We start from the raw sequence: 18,402 nt of genomic DNA, 5'->3' as shown, positions 1-18,402 counted from the left end.
TATGAAAATACCCCTGTATAATGGCTTCTCCTCTGCTGCTGTGCAATTCGGGTAGCATTCAACTCGCCATGTATGTAAGCCCCAGCGTGTCCACCCTGTATATTCAAAGCTTTCTATGTAAAACAATTCAGTTTCAAATTGTTTTCTTTGAAATATTTGGTTTCAATTTACTCGTCTTAAATGAACAGTGAAATATTGCTAAATATTAAATAATTATTCTTTTTCTACATTAAAAAATCTCAAATTAAATGGGTTAAAAAATAAATAATTTACATTCAAACAATATTTTAAATTTGATAAAAAAACCTTTAATCATGACTATATTATTATGGATTTATTTTTAAGTTGAAAATAGTAAAATGCATTTTACACTTTTCAATAGTTGGAAAAGTTAATAGAAATAATATATTAATAAATTTATTTGTTAAATTTAATATAAAAAATAATATAAAGGAAGACCTGAAACTCTGAATTGAAAATATATTATTGATAAATCATGAAAATTTTTATTTGAAAACAAAATTATCGGAATAAATGATATATTAATTTGAATTCTTATCAAGACTTTCGGATTGAAACAATTACAATCTGGAAATTCTCAAATTTTGAACGGAACCAGAATTGTTTGGTCAAGTCAATTTTTGATCAGATTTCTATACTTGGAGTACAGATCCATTTTTTAAATAATTTATTTATTCACATTTACAGTTGATAAAATAAAACTGTTTTTTATCAAAAATTTTCAACTTCAAATGCTTTTAATTTTTAATTGTTTAAATTTTCAAAATTGCATTTTAAAATTCTTTAAATTAAAATATATGCTTAAAAATAAAAAATCTAAAATGGAAAATTTTTAAATTGAAAGATTTTCGGATTAAGCATTCTAAACTAAGTGATATAATTTATAAAAATTACAATTTAGGAAATTATTTAAAAACGGTTGCAATTAAAGTTGGACAAAATTTTTATTCTAAAGATTTTGTAAAATTCCCGATGAAAAAATAAATTCGCAGTCATTTCCCTGTTTTCCCCGATCCCATAAAATTCCCTGTCATTTTCCGGGTTTCTTGAGCCAGCAGTCACCTTGAACTATCAACCATTTTGGTTGAAAGTTCGTATATTTTGTTGAAAATACTTCTTTGCTATTAAAAATCAATTTTTTAAACTGAAAATATAACTATGCCATTTTTGGTTGAAAGTTTATATATTTTTAGATTGAAAAATCAATTATTTCAATTTATTATATCAACTGATAATTCAACTATTCTATTTTTGGTTAAAATGTTATCTTTTTTTATTTAAAAATTCATGTATTTTGTTGAAAAATAATTTCTTTGTTTAAAAGTTGACTATTTGGTTAAAGTTATGTATTAAATTATGACTCGTATCTTTTTGGTTGAAAATATAACTATTTTGTAAAAAATAAATTTTATTTGTTTAAAAATTGATTTTTTAAACTGAATATGGAACTATGCCATTTTTTGTTGAAACTTACCTTTTAACTCGAAAATTCATGTGTTTTGTTAAAAAATCGTCTTTTTTGTTAAAGATTAATTTTATTTATTGAAAATTCAGCCATTTGGTTGAAAATTCAATTATTTTAAATTATTATTTCAACTGAAAATTCAAGTATTATATTTTTGGTTTGAATTTTTTTTTTTAATTAAAAATTTATGTATTTTGTAGGAAATTTGCCTTTTGGTAGACAATAATTCTTCTCTGTTAAAAAAGTCAACTATCTTGTTTCTTAAAAATTAATCTTCTTGGTTAAAAATTCAATTTAAAATCAAGAAGTAGAATTTTCTTAACAAAAGAGTTAAATTTTCATATACCAAAGATTTTTATGTTCACAAAGAAAAAAATTTCATCAAAAGTGTTTATTTTTCAAACAAAAAAAAACAGAGTTTTCTGAAAAACAGTTGATTTTTCAGTCAGAATATGTAAATTTTTTAAATAAAAAAGGTAATTTCCTTCAAAATTGTTGAATTTTAAAGCAAAAAAGAGAATTTTTTAAAAAGTGTTTAATTTTGAACCCAAAAATGTGAATTCTATACCAAAATAATGGAATTTTCAACAAAATGAGTAATTTTTAACAGAAAAAAGATAAATAATGTTCCCAAAAGAATAGGATGGAAAAACTTTCAATTAAAAACTTAAATTTTCAACCAAATATTTAAAAAAAAATTATATTTTGGTTTTTTAAATTTTCAATCAAAAAGGTTACTTTTCTACTAAAAAAGGCAAATTTTCAACAGAAGACATGAATTTTTCACCAAAAATAAGGAGAAATTTCAACCAAAAAAATTAAATTTCTACCAAGACAATTTTTAAAATAAAATAAATTTATAAAAAGAAAACGATTATTCAACAAAATAGTTAAACTCTCAACTAAAACGATTAAATTTTCTATTAAAAATAGCTATTTTCTGCGAAAAAGGTAAATTTTTAATAAAATACATGAATTTTGAACCGAAAAATATAATTTTAAATTTTTAGCAAAAAAGACGAGTTTTCAGAAAAATACAAAAATTCTCAATTAAAAAAATATCAGTTTTCAACGAAACATAAAATAGTTCAATCGTTAGTTTAAAAACATTAATTTTTAAACAAAAAGGCACTTTTTTAAAAAAGTTCAATTTTCCACGAAACAATTTTTTTAAAATTAAAGTATTGAATCATTAACCAAAGAAACGAAATTTTGGACAAAGTAGTTCCACTTTTAACCAAAAAAGATAAAAAAATTATTTAAAAGTAATTGACAATTCATTGGAATACTTTTAAAAAACCTAAAATATTAATGCCTTGGAATCTTTCAAAATACCCTAAAATATTTTAAATCCTTTATTTAAAATCCCATATTATATTATGGAAATGAATTAAAAATTCTTGGAATCTGCTAAAATATATTATCAAATGCTTTAAAATCTCACAATAAATTACTGAAATCAATTGAAAATTCCTTAGAACCTTTTAAAATACTCTCAAATATTTCAAATCCTTAAAAACATTTTTAAATATCTTGACATTTTTTAAAGGTTTCAAAAGTACTTTAAATCTTTTTTGAACAACCCTGTTAAAATCTTTGAAATTATTTGAAATCCCTTCAAATTACTTAAATATCTTTAAAATTTTAGGAACCCTTTAAAATACCCTAAAATATTTCAAAATCGTTTTAAAAAATTAATAAATATTTATAGATCTAAATTCGATAGTGGTTAACCCAGGGATTAATTTATTGAAAGAAAAGTGTCTTTTTTTTAAAACCCTTTTTTTAGTAGAAAATTTAGCTCTTTGGTTGAAAATTAAACATTTTGTTAAAAAAATTAACTATTTTGTTGAAAATACTTTTTTTTATTGAAAATTAATTTTTGCGGTTCAAAATTTCTTGTATTTTATTGGTTAAAAATTCCTCTTATTTTTGGTGAAATTTTGTTTTTCTTTATGTTATTTTCAAATGAAAATTTAACTATTCTATTTTCGGTTGAAAAATCATGACTTTAGTTGAAAATTTGCCTTTTTTTAGTAGAAAAGTAACCTTTTTGATTGAAAATTTAAAAAACCAAAATATAAATTTTATTTGAAAATACTTTTTTGAAAATTTATTTTTTGAATTGAGAGTTTTTCCATCTTTTCATTTAAAAAAGTGACTACAGTGACTTTATCTTTAAAAAGTCATTAAAAAAAGGCGATTCCTTAAGGCTCTTAAAATGACTAGGGTTTTCACCTGATCCATAATACGTCTATAAGAATGCATTTTCAAATGTAATATTTCAACCACAGAATCCAAAGTGCAATTAAAACTGTCGGAACGTAGAGATTTTTTCGATTTTTTTTTTTAAATTTAAAATTGAGTATTTTTGGGCCTGTGAAATGCAACATGCTAGTTATTTTGTATACCTGGTTGCATTCATAATTTAAAAATATTATACAATACAATTAAAAAAGTAAATAATAACATATAATGATAATTTTTCGCAAATATATCATATATAATATCCTCCTTGTGATTGTTTTTATTATTTTTATCCGACTTGAAACTAGACTGGGTGACTGCATGCAGCACGGCATACACAATAGCTAGCGTGTTCCGCTTTACAGGCGCAAAAAATCAATTATCAATCACAAAAAAAACAGGAATATTTTTCGAAAAAATCTCTCCGTTCCGGTCCATATAATTGCCTTTAGATCATATAATAAAAATATTACCTTAAAAAATCCATTCTTTTAGACGTATTATGGATCTGGAGAAAACCCAAGTCATTTGGAGAGTCTTAAGGATGAAAAAAAAGGGAATTCAAAAAGGCTGTGATCCCTATAGTTTGAAAAATTGAGGAATTTTTATTTAATAGGACACAAGGTGGCTGCTAAAATAATCGATCGCAAAAAGCACAGTGATTTATCTCTAATTGCGGAAAAACATGCAGCTTCCTTAATTCACGATAACATCATCAAAGTCCTGGCAATCGAGGAAGGAGATACTTTATCGCTGATAACGATGGAATTGTGTACATCTTCTCTTCAAGAAAGACTTGAAAAATCTCCTCTGAAAAGGAAGGAAAGGATTTTTATCTGGAAAGGAGTTGCTGGTGCTCTCAGATTTTGCCATAATGCAGGAATTGTGCATGCAGATGTTAAACCAAAAAATATTTTGATGGGCGTTGATGGGCAGCCTAAGCTTGCGGATTTTGGAAGCTCTATTCTCATCAACGAACCCTGTATTCTACATACTTTACACGTGGGTTTATGAATTAATGTAAAATATAAACTGAAAATTTCAAATGAAAAAGTAAAATAGCTATGAAATTAAAAAGTCTACAGGGCTCGGACTCAATTTTAACTAAATTGCTGAATTTTTAAACCAAAGAGATGAATATTTTATTAAAAAAAGTTGAATATAATTCAGTTCCTATTCAAATTTTGTTTATAAATAAATTAACAGACAATTTTACGGACAACCATATCTTAATTATTTTCCAATTAATGGATTCATCTACATCTAAAATATTTCTTTCTAAAAAATTTAAACTTATCAGCTAGCATTATTTTTAAATTAATAGAAAATATTTCGCATTTTTCAAATGAATTTCTTTAATTTTTGTCTCTAAAGTTCATAAATTTGGTTAATAATTTAAACAAATTTTTATTTTATCTTTTTATATTTAAAAGTCAGTGCATATTTAGGAAAAAATTAATGTTAAAATATTGCATTTTCAACCAGAGAGATGAATTTTTAACAAGAGTTCAATTTTCAACCAAATAGTTGAATTTTCAACTAAAAAAGATAAATTTACAAACCAATAATTAAATTTCTAAGCAGAAAAATAATAGTTTTCAACATAAATTGGAATATGTACTTAAATTTTCAGTTAAAACAAAATTAACTTTCCATACAAAAAATAATAAAAAAATTTGAATTGGAATAGATGAATAAAAAAAAAACTTTCAACCAAGTAGTTTTATTAAAAAAAAAGAATTTTAAACTAAAATGATTAATATTTAACTGCAATGCTGGAATTTTCAACTGAAAAGATAAATGTTCAAACAAGAAGATTAATTTTAAAACAAAAACATTAATTTTCCACAAAAAACGATTTTTTAACTAAATGTATTATTTTTCTATGAAATAGCTGTATTTTGAACCAAAGGAGACAATTTTCCAACAATTGAAGTTTGAAGTTAAATCAATTTAAAGTTAAAAAATTAATTTTCAAAGAAACTGATAAATTTTTAACTAAAACTAGGAATATTTGACTAGAATAATTTAATTTTCATTCACAGAAAGATGAATTTTCAAACGGGAAGATGAATTTTTTAACAAGAAAGATTTTTCAGCAAAATACATAAAAATACATTTTTCAGTTAAAAAAATTAATTTTACACCAAACAATAAATAAACAATATTTCAAACAATGCGATAAATTGTCAACTAAAATTATGAATCTTCATATGGATTAGATGTATTTTAAAACAACATTTTTATTTTTTAATCAAAGATTTCAACTTTCAACCATTTTTTTTATTTTTAAACAAAAGGATGAATTTTCAACTAAAATTACAAATATTTAACGGCAATACTTGAATTTTTAATGAAGATACATTTTTTAACAAGAAAATTAATTTTTAAACAATAAGTTTAATTGCTTACCAAAAAGACGATTTTTTGAACAAAATACATAAATTTTAAACCAAATAGTTGAATATTCAACTAAAAAAAGAACAGTATTCAACCAAAAATGAAAGAGTGGCTATTTTAATAGCAGACTTTTGAACCAAAAGAATAAATCTTGAATTATAATAGATGATTTTTTATTTAAAAAAAATTAATTTTCGAACAAGAAGATTAATTCTCTAGCAAACAATAAAATTTTTCAACAATTTTCAACTAAAAAAAGCAAATTTTTAACCAAATAGTTTAATTTTTAACTAAAAAGTACAAAATTTTAACAAAAAATGAAATAGTTAAATTTTCAGTTAAAAAAAAATTAATAATTTTCGACCAAAATGATAAATTTTCAATTTGAATTAATTTAAATTCAGTTCGAGACTATAACATGCTAAAAATAAATAGATGAATTTTCAACTAAAATGATAAATCTTCAACTGAAATAGTTTAATTTTCATCCAAGCAGATTAATTTGGACAAAAAAGTCCATATTTTATCTAAAAAAACACATAATTTTTTACCTAAAAATTGATTAGTTAAATTTTTTATTTAAAAAACAAAAATTTAGTTATTTTTAATAATAATAATAATTTCAAATAATAGTTAAAATATTATAACATTTAAATTGCATTTAAAAATTATCTTACAAATAATGTATTTTTGAATAAAACTAAAATTTAGTATTTAATTTCGTTCTAAAAATTAATTTTGAAACAAAAAAATTGTCATAATTAAATTCTCATTCAATAAAACATAGATTCTGACCAAAAAATGTAGTAATTGATATTTCAAACCAAAGAAATGTCAATTTTTTAAATCGAAAACAGTTGAATTCGGCCAAAAAATATGACTTTTCAACATGATTGGAATTTTCAAATAATAAAGATTTTTATATCAAGTGAGAAAAAAACTGGCCAACTGTTGAATTTTCAACCAAAAAAATTCATTTTTACAAAAAATCATTTAAAATTACTTTATCTTATTAAAATTTATTAAAAATACCCTAAAATATTTAAAAACCTTAAAAAATTTTTGAAATCCTTGTGAATTTTCAAGAGCTCTCGAAAATTCCTTTGAATTAAAAAAAATTTTAATCCCTTCATATTAATAAAATTTATTAAAAGTACTCTAAAATATTTCAAATCCTTCGAAGTCCCATTAAATTACTGATATCAGTTGAAAATTATTTTTTAATCTTTTAAAATGCCCTAAAATATTTTTAACATTTTTTAACATTTTTTGAAATCCCTGGACATTTTTTTAGACCTCCTAAAAATTCCTTCGAATTTTTAAAAATTCACTCAAATCCTTCATTTTATTGAGATCAATTGATAATTTATTGTATGCTTTACAAATAAAATATTTCAAATCCTTTGAAATCCCATTAAGTTACTAAAATCAGATAAAAATTCTTTTCTAGATATCCTAAAATATTTCATATCTTTTGAATAAAACAGTGAATTTTCAACCAAAAATTAATTTTTACTATAAAAGATAAATTGTCAACCAAAACATAAATAATTAATTAACTTTTAAATTAAAAAAAATTAATTTTTAACCCAACAGATGAATTTTGAACTAATCTATGGAATATTAAACTGGAATAATAGTTACATTTTCAGTTTAAAAAAAATTAAACCAAAGAATAAACAAATTTCTAATCAATTTTTTTTTTAATATTCGGAAAAAAAATTGTTTTCTACCCAAAGAAAAAAAAAGTTTTGAACCAAAAAGCTCATATTTAAAAAAAAAATTTTAGTTTCAATACAAAAGATTAACTTTCAACCAAGTATTTTATTTCCAACCTAAAAGATGAATTTTTAACTGAAATGATAAATATTTAAATAGAATACTTTAATTTTTAACTGAAATAGAGAATTTTTTAACAAGAAGATTTACTTTGCAAAGGAAAAGTTAATTAACTACAAAAAAAATAGATTTTTTGACTAAATATGAAATTTTTTCATTGAAATAGTGGAACTTTGAATTAAAAAAGACCAAATTTTATTCCAAATTGTCGAATTTTGAACGAGAACAGATCAATTTTAAACCGAAAATGGGTGAAACTGAGGAATTTTCGACTAAAATTATGTTCAAACAAATATTTAAATTTTTATCCAATAAAAAATACATTTTCAACAAAAAATAAGATGGTTCAACTTTCTGTTAAAAATATCATTCTTAACAAAAGCAAATAAGATGAATTTTATACGAAAAAGATGAATTTGATAGGAAAAATATTATTTTTCAACCATAAATATTAATTTTCTACAAAAAGATTAATTTTTCAAAAGGTTCATAAATTTTGAAATAACTAGTTTAGTTTCTAAATAAAAAAATATCAATTTTCAACCAAATATTTGAGTTTTCACCCAAAAATGATACATTTTCAATCAAAAACAAAATATTTACATTTTTTGATAAAAATCTAATTCAACGAGAGAAGAATTTTTAATTAAAATGATGAATCTTCAACGAAAATAAATTTTTTAATAAAAAAGTTTATCTTTTAACCAAATAGTTGCATTTTTAACTGAAAAGGAGAATTTTTTAACAAAAAGATTTACTCTGCAAAGAAAAATTTAATTAACTACAAAAAAAATGGTTTTTTTGAAAACCTATGTAATTTTTTTAACGAAATAGTTGAATTTTAAACCTAAAATGGGTTTCAAAAAACTAAAATTATGAATCTTCAACTGGAATAGTTGAGTTTTACACAAAGAGAATTTTCCAAAAATTACATAAATGATCAAAAACAACTTTCTAAATACAAAATATCAATTTTCAAACAAATATTTAAATTTTTATCCAATAAAAAATACATTTTCAACAAAAAATAGGATGGTTCAACTTTCTGTTAAAAATATCATTTTTAACAAAAGCAAATAAGATGAATTTTATACGAAAAGGATTAATTTTTCACAATGTTCATAAATTTTCAATCAACTAGTTTAGCTTATAAATAAAAAAATATTAGTTTTCAACCAAATATTGAATTTTAACCCAAAAATGATACCTTTTCAAACAAAAATAGAATATTTAAATTTTTGGATAAATATCTAATTCTTAAAAAAAAAAAAATGAATTTTCAGCGAAATATTCCAATTTTCTACTGGAAAAGTTTAATTTTTAGTCAAAAAATTTACTTTTAACAAAGTTATTACATTTTCAGAGATGAATTTTTAATTAAAATGATGAATCTTCAACTTCTCCTTCAACAAAAAGCAGAATTTTTCAACAAGAAGATTTACTTTGCAAAGAAAAAGTTAATTAACTACAAAAAAATATATTTCTTGACAAAATTTGTAAATTTTTAACGAAAAAGTTGAATTTTCAACTAAAAAAAAAACGACTTTTAACCATACTGATGAATTATCAACTAAAATTATGAATTTTCAACTGGAATAGTTGAATTTTATACAAAAAAGATTATTTTCAACAGTAAAGATTAATTTTCTGGAAAAAAAACGAATTTTTCAATTTTTCAAAGCAGATGAATTTTATACGAAAAAGATTAATTTTTCTCAAATTTCATAAATTTTCAAACAACCAGTTCAGTTTCTAAATAAAAAATATCAATTTAAAACCAAATATTGAATTTTCACCCAAAAATGATAAATTTTCAATAAAAAATAGAATATTTAATTTTTTTGATAAAAATTTAATTCTTAACAACAAAAAAATGGATTTTCAACAAAATAGTCGAATTTTCTACTGAAATAGTTGAATTTTTAGTTTAAAAAATTAACTTTCAACAAAGTTATTACATTTTCAACCAGAGATGAATTTTTAATTAAAATGATTAATCTTTAACCAAAAAAATAATTTTTAATAAAAGAGTTTTTCCTTAAATCAAATGGTTGCATTTTAACTGAACAGGAGAATTTTTTATCAAGAACATCTACTTTGCAAATAAAAAGTTAATTAACTACAACAAAATTATATTTTTTTACAAAATATGTAAAAATTTTTAACGAAATAGTTGAATTTGCAAACAAAAAAGACAATTTTAATCCAGATTGTTGAGTTTTTAACTAAAAAAGATCAATTTCAAACCAAACATGGGTTACAAAATTTTAGTTCAAGGAAATAATTTTTGAACACACTGATGAATTTTCAACTAAAATTATGAATCTTCAACTGGAATAGTTAAATTTTATACGAAAAAGATTAATTTTCTGCAAAACAGCGCATTTTTCAAATATTACATAAATTATCAAACAACCAGTTTAGTTTATAAATAAAAAATATCAATTTTAAACCAAATATTGAAGTTTCACCCGAAAATGATACATTTTCAACCAAAAATAAAATTTTTGGATAAAAATCTAATTCTTGAAAAAAAAACGGATTTTCAGCAAAATAGTCAAATTTTCTACTGGAATAGTTGAATTTTTAGTTTAAAAAATTAACTTTCAACAAAGTTATTACATTTTCAACCAGAGATGAATTTTTAATTAAAATGATTAATCTTTAACTTCTCCTTCAACAAAAAGGAGAATTTTTCAAGAAGAAGCATTACTTTGCAAAGAAAAAGTAAATTAATTACAAAAAAAAATACTTCTTGACAAAATATATAAATTTTTTAACGAAATAGTTGCATTTTCAAATAAAGACTGCAAGTAAAGATTAATTTTCTGCGAAAAAAAGGGAATTTTTCAATTTTTCAAAGAAGATGAATTTTATACGAAAAAGGTGAATTTTATAGGAAAAAGATGCATTTTTTTGGATAAAAATCTAATTCTTCAAAAAAAAAATAATGGATTTTCATCAAAATAGTCCAATTTTCTACTGGAATAGTTGAATTTTTAGTTTAAAAAATTAACTTTCAACAAAGTTATTACATTTTCAACCAGAGATGAATTTTTAATTAAAATGATTAATCTTTAACTTCTCCTTCAACAAAAAGGAGAATTTTTCAAGAAGAAGAATTACTTTGCAAAGAAAAAGTAAATTAACTACAAAAAAAAATATTTCTTGACAAAATATGTAAATTTTTTACAGAAATAGTTGCATTTTCAAATAAAGACTGCAAGTAAAGATTAATTTTCTGCGAAAAAAGGGAATTTTTTAATTTTTCAAAGAAGATGAATTTTATACGAAAAAGGTGAATTTTATAGGAAAAAGATTAATTTTATAGGAAAAAGATGAGTTTTTTTGGATAAAAATGTAATTCTTCAAATAAAATGGATTTTCAGTAAAATAGTCAAATTTTCGACTGGAATAGTTGAATTTTTAGTTTAAAAAATTGACTTTCAACAAAGTTATTACATTTTCAACCAGAGATGAATTTTTAATTAAAATGATGAATCTTCAACTTCTCCTTCAACAAAATTCTTTTAATAAATTCCCTGCTCCATCTGAAATTATATTTCGGTACGGAAACTCCCTGTCCTAAAATAAAAGCAATAACTTATTTCTAAAAAGGTTTTGCAAAAAGTTTTTCTGATAATAAAAGAATAATAAAAATGTCATATTTTATGATTCAATTAAAGTAAGCTGAGATAATCAGAAAAATTTGCGACTCTAAACAAAGTAGAAATCACTTTTCTAAATTTACCCTAAATAATTAAAATGATGAAAACTTAAACTTTTCTGTGACCAGAAGTAAATTTCCGTTTTTTCAGTTTTCTGCTACCTTAGATATTAAAAAAAAAAAAATAAAAATCTTTAAAAACCCTTGAAAATTATTGAAATCAACTAAAAATTCCTTGAAATCTTGTAAAATTTCCAAAAAAATGCGGTTTGGTGTGTGACTTTTCTTGTTTAGACGTCAGGATAGATTTGTGAGAGATTAAAAAATTAAATCTCTACCCCTTTCTTCTATATTCAAGGGCACTCCAGGATACGCAGCACCTGAAGTGGTGCGAGGAAAATTACCAACTCCGACCGCAGATATTTATTCCTTGGGTGTAGTGGCATGGCAAATGGTTTCCAGAAAACCGCCCTTTCAAGGACTCCACGGACACACTATTTTATATATTACCGGACGAGGAGCAAGGCCAAAGAGTGAAAATCTCGACGACGAATTCAACGGAAAGTACAAAGAATTGTATACCGAAATGTGGTCTGAAAATCCGAGATCCAGACCCGCCCTAATTGTTGTTATTAGCGAATTGAACAAGCTGATGCATCAAAACGATTAGAATTTACAAAAAGAGGTAGTTTATTATCAGAGAGAATTTTTTATAAGTAGAAAAAAAGAGTTGATGTTCCTGTTTTCTACGTCTCTGGCATTTCTCCTCCGGGAACGAGCTAAAAGAGAAAGAAGGATGTCACTCAAAAACCTTTTCGATCCGTGCGAGAGGTTTTAATTACTCGGATTTTTGGTGCACGCTAGATTGCAAGATTGCAAAAGATGTGATGAATTATGGGAAATTCATAAATTGAAAATTATTATAATGAAAACAATTATAGGATAATCAGCATTGGAATAAATAATAGAAAAATATTGAAAGAATTTTAGTAAAAAATAGATAAACTACACAAAATGATTTATTTTAGAATCCTTTGAATATATATTGAATTAAACTTATTCCAATTCTTGCCTTAACATTCTTAGAGATATAATAAAATTGTTGAATCCTGTAAAATTCCTCAAAATCCCTAGAAATCTGTAGAATCTCTTGAAAATCAATTAAATTTCATTTATTTTTCATATTTCTCTAGAAATCCCTTTAAATATTTGTATAAATCCCTAGAAATTTTTGAAATCCCTTAACATTCTTAGAGATATAATAATATTCTTGAATCCTGTAAAATTCCTCAAAATCCCTAGAAATCTGTAGAATCTCTTGAAAATCAATTAAGTTTCATTAATTTTTCATATTTCCCTTGAAATATTTGGAAACCCTACAAAATTCTTGGAAAATTTGTACATTTCCTAAGATCTTTTAAAATTCTCTAAAAACTGTTTAAATCTTTGGAAAACGTAAAAATCTATAAAAAAATCTATATATTTGATAGTCCTTGAATCTCATTTAAACTAAATTTATTCATTAAAGTTATCTGAAAGAAATCGTTTATAAATCCTTAATTATTTCTCAAATCCCTTAACATTCATAGAGATATAATAAAATTGTCGAATCCTGTAAAATTCCTCAAAATCCCTAGAAATCTGTAGAAACTCTTGAAAATCAATTAAATTTCATTTATTTTTCATATTTCTCTAGAAATCCCTTTAAATATTTGTATAAATCCCTAGAAATTTTTGAAATCCCTTAACATTCTTAGAGATATAATAATATTCTTGAATCCTGTAAAATTCCTCAAAATCCCTAGAAATCTGTAGAATCTCTTGAAAATCAATTAAATTTCAATAATTTTTCATATTTCCCTTGAAACCCCTTGAAATATTTGGAAACCCTACAAAATTCTTGGAAAATTTGAACGTTTCCTAAGATCTTTTAAAATTCTCTACAATCTGTTCAAATCTTTGGAAAACGTAAAAATCTATTAAAAAATCTATATATTTGATAGTCCTTGAATCTCATTTAAACTAAATTTATTCATTAAAGTTATCTGAAAGAAATCGTTTATAAATCCTTAGATATTTCTGAAATCCCTTAACATTCTTAGAGATATAATAAAATTCTTGGGTCCTGTAAAATTCCTCAAAATCCCTAGAAATCTGTAGAATCTCTTGAAAATCAATTAAATTTCAATAATTTTTCATATTTCCCTTGAAACCCCTTGAAATATTTGGAAACCCTACAAAATTCTTGGAAAATTTGTACATTTCCTAATATCTTTTAAAATTCTCTACAATCTGTTCAAATCTTTGGAAAACGTAAAAATCTATTAAAAAATCTATATATTTGATAGTCCTTGAATCTCATTTAAACTAAAATTATTAATTAAAGTTATCTGAAAGAAATCATTTATAAATCCTTAGATATTTCTGAAATCCCTTAACATTCTTAGAGATATAATAAAATTGTCGAATCCTGTAAAATTCCTCAAAATCCCTAGAAATCTGTAGAATCTCTTGAAAATCAATTAAATTTCAATAATTTTTCATATTTCCCTTGAAACCCCTTGAAATATTTGGAAACCCTACAAAATTCTTCGAAAATTTGTACATTTCCTAAGATCTTTTAAAATTCTCTAAAATCTGTTCAAATCTTTGGAAAACGTACAAATCTATATATTTGATAGACCTTAAATATCATTTAAACTAAATTTATTCGTTAAATTTATCTGAAAGAAATCGTTTATACATCCCTAGATATTTTTGAAATCCTTTAACATTCATAGAGATATAATAAAATTCTTGGGTCCTGTAAAATTCCTCAAAATCCCTAGAAATCTGTAGAATCTCTTGAAAATCAATTAAGTTTCATTAATTTTTCATATTTCCCTTGAAACCCCTTGAAATATTTGGAAACCCTACAAAATTCTTGGAAAATTTGTACATTTCCTAAGATCTTTTAAAATTCTCTAAAAACTGTTTAAATCTTTGGAAAACGTAAAAATCTATCAAAAAATCTATATATTTGATAGTCCTTGAATCTCATTTAAACTAAATTTATTCATTAAAGTTATCTGAAAGAAATCGTTTATAAATCCTTAATTATTTCTCAAATCCCTTAACATTCATAGAGATATAATAAAATTCTTGGGTCCTGTAAAATTCCTCAAAATCCCTAGAAATCTGTAGAATCTCTTGAAAATCAATTAAGTTTAATTAATTTTTCATATTTCCCTTGAAACCCCTTGAAATATTTGGAAACCCTACAAAATTCTTGGAAAATTTGTACATTTCCTAAGATCTTTTAAAATTCTCTACAATCTGTTCAAATCTTTGGAAAACGTAAAAATCTATAAAAAAAATCTATATATTTGATAGTCCTTGAATCTCATTTAAACTAAATTTATTAATTAAAGTTATCTGAAAGAAATCATTTATAAATCCTTAGATATTTCTGAAATCCCTTAACATTCTTAGAGATATAATAAAATTGTCGAATCCTGTAAAATTCCTCAAAATCGCTAGAAATCTGTAGAATCTCTTGAAAATCAATTAAGTTTCATTAATTTTTCATATTTCCCTTGAAACCCCTTGAAATATTTGGAAATCCTACAAAATTCTTGGAAAATTTGTACATTTCCTAAGATCTTTTAAAATTCTCTAAAATCTGTTCAAATCTTTGGAAAACGTACAAATCTATATATTTGATAGTCTTTCAATATCATTTAAACTAAATTTATTCATTAAAGTTATCTAAAAGAAATCGTTTATAAATCCTTAGATATTTTTGAAATCCCTTAACAATCTTAGAGATATAAGAAAATTCTTGAATCCTGTAAAATTCCTTAAAATCCCTAGTAATCTGTAGAATCTCTTGAAAATCAATTAAATTGAATTAATTTTTCATATTTCTCTAGAATCCACTTGAAATATTTGGAAATCCTACAAAATTCTTGGAAAATTTGTACATTTCCTAAGATCATTTAAAATTCTCTAAAATCTGTTCAAATGTTTGGAAAACGTAAAAATCTATAAAAAAATCTATATAGTTGATAGTCCTTGAATATCATTTAAACTAAATTTATTCATTAAAGTTATCTGAAAGAAATCGTTTATAAATCCATAGATATTTTTGAAATCCCTTAACATTCATAGAGATATAATAAAATACATGAATCCTATAAAATTCCTTAAAATACCTCAAAATCCCTAGAAATTTGTAGAATCGCTAAGAATGTCTTGAAAATCAATTAAATTAAAATTATTTTTCATATTTCTCTAGAAACACTTTTAATATTTGTAAATCCTACAAATTTTTTTACAATTCCCTGAAATTTTGTATATTTCTTCAAATCTTCTAGAATTCCCTAAAATCTCCTGAAATATTTGGAAAACGTAAAAATCCGTTTAAAAAAAGTAGAATATGTTTAAAAGGCTTTTGAATATCATTTAAAGTAAACATATTCATTAAAATTGTCTAAAAAAAACCGTTTATAAATCTCTAGAAATATTTGAAATCCCTTAACATTCCTAGAGATATAATGAAATCCTTGAATCATGTAAAACTCCTTAAAATACCTAGAAATCTGTAGAATCACTGAGAACCTCATGAAAATCAATTCAATTCAATTCATTTTTCATATTTCTCTAGAAATCCCTTAAAATATTTGTAAATCCTACAAAATTCTTCGAAACTTTGTATATTTCCTCTAAACTTTTAGAATCTCCTAAAATGTCTTGAAATCTTCGGAAAACATAATATTCCATTAAAAAAAAGTATAATAAATTTGAAAGCCTTTTGAACGGCATTTAAATAAAACTCATTCATTAAAGTTGTCGAAAACAAACCCGTTTATAATGCCTGGAAATTTTTGAAATCCCTTAACATTCTTAGAGATATAAAATCCTTGAATCTTGTGAAATTCCTTAAAATACCTCAAAATACCTAAAAATCTGTAGAATCGTTAAGAATCCCTTGAAAATTTATCAAATATCATATTTATCTGGAAATTCTTTAAAATATTTCGAAATCCTACAAAATTCTATGAAATTTGGTATATTTCCTAAGACCCTTCAGAATAACGTAAAATCTCCTGAAATATATGGGAAACGTAAAATTCCATTTTAAAAAATACAAAAAGTTTGAAAGTCCTTAAATATCATTTGAACTGAACTTATTAATTAAAGTTATCTAAGAAAAACAGTAAATAAACCCCTAGACATTTTTGAAATCCCTTAACATTCTTCGAGATATAATAAAATCTTTGAATCTTGTGAAATTTCTTTAAATGCCTTAAAATACCCGCAAATATTTGAAATCGTTAAGAATCTCTTGAAAATCAATTAAATTTGAAATTTTTTACATTTGCTCAGATCTTTTAGAATCCCCTAAAATCTATGGAAAACGTAAAATTCCATTCTAAAAAATACAAAAAGTTTGAAAGACATTGAATTATCCCTTTAAAATCCCTTTAAATATTTGTAAATCCTACAAAATTCTTTGAAATTTGGTATATTTTGTCAAATCTGTTAAAATTCGCTAAAATCTCATGAAATCTTTGGAAAACATAACCACCCATTTAAGATAAGTATAATAAATTTGAAAGTTTTTTGAATGTTTTTTAAATAAAACTTTTTAAAGTTATATATAAAAAACCGTATATAAATCCCTAGAATTTTTAAAATCCCTTAACATTCTTAGAGATATAATAAAATCCTTAAATATGGTGAAATTCCTTAAAATACTTCAAAATCCCTAGATTTCATTTATTTATCATATTTATTTAGAAATCCCACAAAATTCTATGAAATTGGGCATTTTTCCTAAGACCCTTTAAAATCCCTTAAAATCTCATGAAATCTATGAAAAACTTGAATTTCCATTTTTTTAAATACAATAAGTTTGAAAGTCCCTGAATATTATTTGAACTAAACTTATTAGTTAAAGTTATATAAGGAAAACCGTTTATAAGTCCCTAGACATTTTTGAAATCCCTTAACATTTTTGGAGATTTAATGAAATCTTTGAATCTCGTTAAATTTCTGAAAACACCTTAAATTACCCACCAATTTGTGGAATGGTTAAGAATCTCTTGAAAATCAATTAAATTTGAAATTTTGTACATTTGATTAAATCTTTTAGAATCCCCTGAAATCTTTTGTAAACGTAAAAATCCATTTAAAAAAGTATAATATATTTGAAAGACATTGCATATCACTCAAATAAAACATATTCATTAAAGTTGTCGAAAACAAAGTTTACAAATCGCTAGAAATTTTTGAGATCCCTTAACATTCTGAGAGATATAATAAAATCCTTGAACCTTGTGAAATTCCTTGAAATGCCTCAAAATCCCTAGAAATATGTGCAATCGCTAAGAATCTCTTGAAAATCAATTAAATTTAATTAATTTTTCATATTTATCTAGAAACACCTTTAAATATTTGAAAATCCTGAAAAATTTTATGAAATTTTGTATATTTCCTAAAGTCCTTTAGAATCCCCTAAAGTTTTTTTTTTAAATCTTTGGAAAACGTAACAATCCATTAATAAATCTTAAAGCCTTTGCATACCATTTAAATTAAACTTATTCATTAAAGTTATCGAGAAAAAAAACCGTTTATAAATACCTAGAGATTTTTGAAATCACTTAGCATTCTTAGAGATATAAAATCCTTGAATCTTGTGAAATTACTTAAATACCTTAAAATTCCCACAAATACGTGAAATCGCTAAGAATCTCTTGAAAATCATTTAAATTTAATTTAT

The 18,402-nt window shown here is 23.2% G+C and overlaps 2 protein-coding genes across 3 annotated transcripts in view; one reads left to right on the top strand and one right to left on the bottom strand.

Annotated features, from left to right (window-relative positions):
• LOC117177390 (serine/threonine-protein kinase mos) overlaps positions 1-12,424 on the top strand; it is a 23,762-nt gene extending 11,338 nt beyond the window's left edge. For both annotated transcript variants that reach the window (XM_033368045.1, XM_033368044.1), the window contains 2 exons: positions 4,350-4,735; positions 11,998-12,424. In XM_033368045.1, the coding sequence (XP_033223936.1) occupies positions 4,350-4,735; positions 11,998-12,309 (698 nt within the window). In that variant the 3' untranslated portion in view covers positions 12,310-12,424. The remainder of the gene's footprint in view (positions 1-4,349; positions 4,736-11,997) is intronic.
• The window catches only part of LOC117177391 (U6 snRNA-associated Sm-like protein LSm5), a 12,214-nt gene continuing 6,123 nt past the window's right edge, over positions 12,312-18,402 (bottom strand). Inside the window, exon 3 of the mRNA XM_033368046.1 lies at positions 12,312-12,418. Within this exon, the coding sequence (XP_033223937.1) occupies positions 12,386-12,418 (33 nt within the window). The 3' untranslated portion in view covers positions 12,312-12,385. The remainder of the gene's footprint in view (positions 12,419-18,402) is intronic.

This window comes from Belonocnema kinseyi, chromosome 7 (assembly GCF_010883055.1).
Source record: "Belonocnema kinseyi isolate 2016_QV_RU_SX_M_011 chromosome 7, B_treatae_v1, whole genome shotgun sequence".
Taxonomy (NCBI): domain Eukaryota; kingdom Metazoa; phylum Arthropoda; class Insecta; order Hymenoptera; family Cynipidae; genus Belonocnema; species Belonocnema kinseyi.
This window is presented reverse-complemented; position numbering and strand designations above follow the sequence as displayed.